The sequence below is a fragment of the Trachemys scripta genome, chromosome 2, assembly GCF_013100865.1.
Source record: "Trachemys scripta elegans isolate TJP31775 chromosome 2, CAS_Tse_1.0, whole genome shotgun sequence".
Classification (NCBI taxonomy): Eukaryota; Metazoa; Chordata; order Testudines; family Emydidae; genus Trachemys; species Trachemys scripta.
In genome coordinates, this window is record NC_048299.1 from 91,874,163 (window position 1) to 91,880,771 (window position 6,609).

The 6,609-nt window shown below is 45.5% G+C and overlaps 1 protein-coding gene across 5 annotated transcripts in view; it reads right to left on the minus strand.

Annotated features, from left to right (window-relative positions):
• Positions 1-1,379: 1,379 nt before the first annotated feature.
• Positions 1,380-6,609, minus strand: part of C2H7orf25 (chromosome 2 C7orf25 homolog) — a 6,608-nt gene continuing 1,378 nt past the window's right edge. For 3 of the 5 annotated variants that reach the window (XM_034761257.1, XM_034761259.1, XM_034761255.1), the window contains exon 2: positions 1,380-3,793. In XM_034761257.1, the coding sequence (XP_034617148.1) occupies positions 2,509-3,777 (1,269 nt within the window). In that variant the 5' untranslated portion in view covers positions 3,778-3,793 and the 3' untranslated portion in view covers positions 1,380-2,508. Of the gene's footprint in view, positions 3,794-4,553; positions 5,928-6,609 lie in introns of those variants that run through there. The other 2 variants (XM_034761260.1, XM_034761256.1) reach the window with 2 other exon arrangements.

Genomic DNA, 6,609 nt, shown 5'->3' on the forward strand with positions numbered 1-6,609 from the left:
GGTTTCTTGCACATTCTGGTACTGGCCGGATAAAGGACGTTATGGTCCACTAGTCTGAACTGCTATGTTCTATTGAAAACTCAGTGGGGTTTGAGCTGCCCTTTCACCCCCCCCCACCCCCCATTATAGAAAGAAAAAATGCTCCTGTCTTTAAGAATGGGGATACCCAACAACAGGAATGTAAAGGACCTCTCTCTAACTCCCTATTTATAGAACAGTAACATTTCACAGAAGACTGCAGTTTAGCTTTACCAAAACACATCTACCATACACAACCATCTTCTTCCCAAATCCATGTATGAGGGAACCAGGATATTATACCAGAAGGGTAGGCTATCTTTATTTAGCATGTCCAAAATTCTGTACTCCTTTCTACTGAGTAAATTTATCCTTATTTCTTCATTCCTTCTGAGCAAAGGAACCTCAGGAGACAACTGTGGGCAACTGTTATGATTTTGTGTTACACTGCTAAACCTCTGTGTGAATAATTTGGACATGTGTTCATAAACAGCTCAACTACAGTCACATTAACTTACCCAGTTATAAACCTCTACAGATAGGGGAGAAGATATTTAATTAGCACAAACATATGCAAATTTCACTGGCCTTGTCTATACCTCAAGAATTACCTCACTGATTAGAGGGGAAAAAACAACACTATTTAACTGCAAAGGTACAGAGGACAAACTTCAGGTTTCAGAGTAGCAGCCATGTTAGTCTGTATCCGCAAAAAGAACAGGAGTACTTGTGGCACCTTAGAGACTAACAAATGTTGACCAGAAACCATAGCTATACCTATAAGTCACATGCTTTCCCAGTTTTTTCACCCTCTATGTAGTCTGCATATATTTCTCTCTCTCTAAAGGTAAAGTGAGTGCTGCAAATTCCTCTGCTCTCCTCCCCACCCCCCAACAATGTATCAAGCATTGCCCTTGGAGAGCCAAACATAAAGGAATGCCCTTCATTTGAACTACAAGTGGCAGGGATAAAGATACCTTTCCAACAACTGTACAAAATATTCAGCAGGTACTTTCTAGCCATCTTGATAAAATGTATTGCTCAGTGCTCCATTTTTCACTCTGGCATTCCTTCATTGTCCATTGTGAACAAAATACTAATCATAAACAGTTATCAGCAATGATGTGACAAACATCTAAACAATATTAACATTTGAAATGAGTTACATAAGTGTTCCCTTTTTGATAAGACCGAAGACTAAATAAAATGGTTTTTTTTTTAAATTCTCCACTTTACAGTGTCTGGACAGCGATGGCATCACCCACCACTGAAATACCTCTGCTATTATGAAATGAGTAATCATCATCAGCTACCTACCCACCCTATTTCTCCAAATCAGCATTATCTTCCCCCCCCCCCCCCCCACACACACACACAGGGGACCTAAGGGAGATTTCTATTCCCTTTGGGCTGCTGAATAACAAAAGGGAATACAGCAGGATCGAAGAATCTGGCTCTGAACCTTCAGCAATAGAGTGCTCCTTAGCACTCTGCTTGGACATTGGTTCCAGGGTGGCTCAATACAAGAGAGTTCTGTCTGCTGGAACACTGGGAGAGATTCTGCCCCCTGCTTCAGCAACACATAGGAAATGTAAACAGCCCACAAGGAGAAGGGGGAGAATTCCTTTAGTGCAGCTACAGTATCAGGTTGCCAGAGGCACCCCCACGCAAGCCCTGGCATATTAATAAAAAGTGAAAGTGCCAATGAAACTCCAATTTCAGTTTTTTCCTGGGAAGTTAAGCTATAGCCAAAACTCCTAAGTCTGTCTTCCGTACTACAGTCCAGATATACACTTTTTAAAACCAAAAGAGGTTAAAGACTTAGAACCAGATCCTCAAAAGGCATTTAGGAATTTAACTCCTATTGAAATCAAATACCGTTGAGGAGCTGGGCATTGGCATTTGTACACATGATCAGTTGGTATATTACAATCATTCTTTATCATACTGAACATGTTTAACATGGTGCATGTTTTTCTAGTAGTTCACTTTATCCAGTAAATGAAAAATCAAATTACCCTTTTACTTATCCTATTTGTTTACATTCTGCAATCCTTTTTAAAAATTGTAGTCCCTCAAAAGGGGATGAAAACGTCACAGGGCACAGATACACTGGAAGCACGCTTGGCTTGAGTTTCTAACTGAACTTTTTAATAAGGTAGAACACAGTTAACATTTTCCACTGAAATGCAGTTATTCCCATGAATAAATTATTGTATACTCTATTGAGTTGAGAACAAAAATTCCACATACAGAGGATGTACGTTTTTTAACTTATATTTCTTTATCCATTACAACTACTATTCTGATGTACAAATTTTCTGCTTTTCTTGAATTTTTCATTTGAAGGTAAATTACTACACGTATCAGGATCTGGCACACACACAAAAAAAAAAAAGTATTGTTTTGAGAGTTCTATTTCTTGAACTGCCTCCACTGCAGCACGTTTAAACAGTTATTTTAATGACTGTAATTAATTAGATGGCTTAGTCAAAGCCCACTATCAGCTGTGCAGTTCTTTGGTAAAGGCATGGCAACAGACTCTTTGCTTTCAGTCAGTGCCCTTGGCTGATGGATAAGCACGCTAAACTTAACCCCTTGGTTAGCTGCTGCCCTAACAAAACCGCTGTTTGCGGTCATCGTGATGGCTTTTAAAGTGTCTCCTGTCCCAAAGATGGCTAGAGAGCGGCTATTGATTTTTGAACTAGCCACTAGTCTTAAGGCACGGTCAGAGGGCTGGTCTGGCACCACATTAATTCTCTTCATGAGAGAGATGGCTCGATCTTTCTCCCCAGGTCCTCCTAGAGTTTCTAAGATTGACTGAAAATCTTTGACTGCGGATTCACAAGCGAACAGCTCCTTGCCCTTCATGAAATCCTCTAACTGAGGCAGGACTCTCTCCTTTCTTTCCTGTGCTGCCTGCTCCGTTAACACTTTCTCCTTAAAACTGAAGTAGCAGCCACCATAGCTAAGGGAAGAGACATATGTAATTAAAGTAGTGATGTCCAAGTTAACTCTATTGCACACATCTACTTTGATCTCTGTAGGAAACGCAATGCTGGCTACTAAATTCTCCCGGTCTACTCTGGTCACCTGCAGGACCTCAGGGCTTTCTTCATCAGATTCACTGGCACTTAGGTATCTCTCTTCAGTCAAGTGCTCTGCCAAAGAGTTAACAGCAACTACGTCTCCCCGCACGGATATGCCCATCTCTTTCAGCCTCTCTGCCATAGGACTGGACACACTATTATAAAAAGCAAAGATAATATGGGGGTTGCTATATTGCACTGGTTGCTGACGGCTCGCTTGCAGGAAGTCCTCCGCCTGCTCAATGATGCTTTTGTCGCCATACTGGCCCCGGCCCAGCCAAATATTGTGAAGAGCTTCAGCCTTTCGACCAATTGCTTTCACCCAAGTGTGGCCACCATTTGCAACAACATCTACCACCAGCATTTGCTTTTCTCCAAAGCAGTCTTCATAGGCAAAGACATGAAGGACACTGACGACCTCCTCCAGGTTCTCTGCTGACTCAATTATGGCTCGGAGATGTGTGAGATTGGTACTCTGCAGATGGGACTCCTTAATGGCCACCTTCCCCGCCTCCACCCTGTGCAAGAATTTCAACTCGGCCTTCAATTTGCTGCATAGCTTTGCTCCACCTTCTATACCTCCTTTCTGTGATCTGGAAAGGGCTTCTGCTCTCTTCATTAATTCCTTAGCAACGGCGATTCTCTCACAAAGCAATGACTGCACAGACATGTTGACAGCATTATTTCTATCAGATGAAAGCAAAAGAGATCATCATTACTACAAGTTCAGTGACAAAGACAATATAGAAAGAGGCTTTTCCAATACCATACATCGGAGCTTTGCACTGGATTTTGTGCAATGACTACCATAGTTATGTGGCGTGGGCATTAAAAACTGTAACACCTTGGCCAAGCTCTTAAAAAAAAAAAAAAAATGACTAATGATTTGATGGGGCCTGATTTTCTGCAGACGAGTTCTCAGTGTTTTCAGAAAAATCCAGGCCTTTAAAAAGGTGTCTTCCACGATTCTTCTATTTGCGTGTCCAACATCCCTAACCGTTTCTGAAAAACTCAGCCCTCACTTCTAAGCTTATTCACACAATCAAATGTATACAAGCTTCATTGTGCTCTAAGGCGCCACCCTCTCCCTAAGTTTACACACTATCGTTCTAATTATTATTTTTAATTGCTTATACTGCACCCTGGGAGCTCATTGTGCTTTACCATTTTTAGAGACAGCCTCCTGTCTCTCGTTACATTGTAGAACTGCTGCTAATTAAGCAAGTAAACCTAGAAGACTGTTGCATGGCTGACCTTTAATTAAGAGAGAGTTTCAGATTACAAGGTGTGTAGTATAGTGGATTGACTATAGGCCTAGGATCCAGGAACTCCTGTATAGTAAACTGGCTCTGTGACAGATTAATTGTATGGCATTGGGCATGTCATTCCGCACCAACCCATGCCCCCTTCCCCCCCAATCAGTATAATGGGTATAATATTATTTACCTACTTCGTCATGGTGTGGAAAGAATCAGTTACTTAATATGGGAAGACTTCGGGGGGGGGGGGAGGAAGAACACAGAGCATCAAATATTATTGCAAGTAGTTTTTGTATTTACCACAGGGTAATACACATATACACCCCCCCTATCATTTTCAGACAAGGTTAGATGCACACTAGTTGAAGAGAACCAGGTGTTGATGACAGAGACAACTGGAACCAGACACAGGAACTAGGCACTCCCCCTGAATATGGATCTGCTAATGCAGGTTCTGAGCCCAGATTTGTGGAATCTTTGAGCCCATATGCAGTTGAAGCCACACTTACAACTAACTATCTCTACCCAATATCACCAAAAATCTTCTAAGCACAAAAATCCTTATTCAATCCATCATCGTCACATGACGAACTCAATCTCTTCAGGCTCTTCACCACAAAAAAATAAAGAAAATAGCAAAACAATCTACCTCTCCCACCACTAAGATGGCATTTAGAAACTCCTGAAGTACCTTCATTGGCTCCCTACTGCCTATCAAATCAAATGTAATCTCCTCACATCACTCTTAATGTTCTCTTTTCATTTCTAAATGAGTCTTCTTTCCTGCTGCCCCTTTTGCCTGATGCTTCCTCCGGCCATATCTGAAAAACCAGTTCTTCAGTGCTGCTCATCACAAAACCCAGACACTTCACAACAGCACTCCAGAGTTTATGTTAAAATAATCCTACTTGATTCCCAGTCTCCCAAGCCATCATTTGCATCTGTACATAAAACCGACCAGTGAGTACACTCAGTTTTGCAATAAATGTGTTGGCTATATGTTTTGATATCGCTACACAATTCATAACAGGAAAAATTAAATGCACGCAAATAATCACATTGTCATCATTGTAAGGTCAGACCAACGTGCAACATGGCAGAAATGAAGAACAACCAGCTCTGTATACTCCTGGGGGAATTCTGCACCACTGCGCATGTGCAGAATTCATGTCCCTCACAGATTTCTTTGCTTCCCCGCTGAAATGTGACTTTCTGACAGGGAAGCTGCAAGGGCAGTCACGCCACACTCCCTAGCTGCGCAGATACATACACCGGAGCAGCCGGTGGAGAGGTAAATCACCACAGGGCTGGGGACACCCCAGCCACTGAGCTGGGATCAGCTGCTAATCCCAGCTGGGCTGGAGGCAGAAGAGAGTGGGACTTCCTCTTCCCGTGCAAGGAGTTGCTGGAGCGGTGTCAGATTCACCCCCACAAATCTCCCCCAGCTGCAGAATCAGCATCCTACCCTGCTTCCTGCCCCCAACCCTCCTCAGCTGTGGGGGGAGGGGTCACTGTGCAGGGAGCTGCTCCTCCATCTGCCTAACCCTCATGCTTTGGACCTCCCATACCTAGACACCCCTACCAAGCCTCACCCCAGACACTCAGAACCCCCCTACCCCTCCATACCCAAACCCCACCTCACTGAACCTCAATCCCTGCATCTAGTGCCCCTGGCACTCAGCCCCCCTGCCTGCAGACCCCACTGAGGTCCCTGTACTCAAACCCCCACCCCACCAAGCCCCATTCCCCCAGCACCCAGACCCCTCAGCTGAGCCCCAACACTTTCACTTGGAAGCCCCTGCAGGGTGCCATTGCTCCTCCCCCCGGCTACAGCCCCTACAAGAGCAGAGGACGGGAGCACGCAGCACAGGCTGGGGGTGTATCAGCACTAGGGTTACCATATTTTGTGCCTCCAAATGGAGGACACTCCGCCCCTTCCCCAAAGTCTCCGCCCCCCCCCCTGCTTCCCGCGAACATTTGATTCGCGGGAAGCCTGAAGCAGGTAAGGAGGGTGTGGGGGGAAGAGGCACGGCCCAGGCTGGCCCCCCTGGTGGCTCCAGCCTGGGTCAGCTCGGGCCCTGGGGTGCCGGCCCCGGCCCTCGGCCAACCACCCCCGGCCCGCCCCAGCACTGCCGGCCCCCGGGCCCCCGGCCGAGCACCCCCGGCCCCCGGGCCGCCCAGCACCGCCGGCCCCCGGGCCCCCGGCCGAGCACCCCCGGGCCCCGGCCCGCCCAGCACCGGCA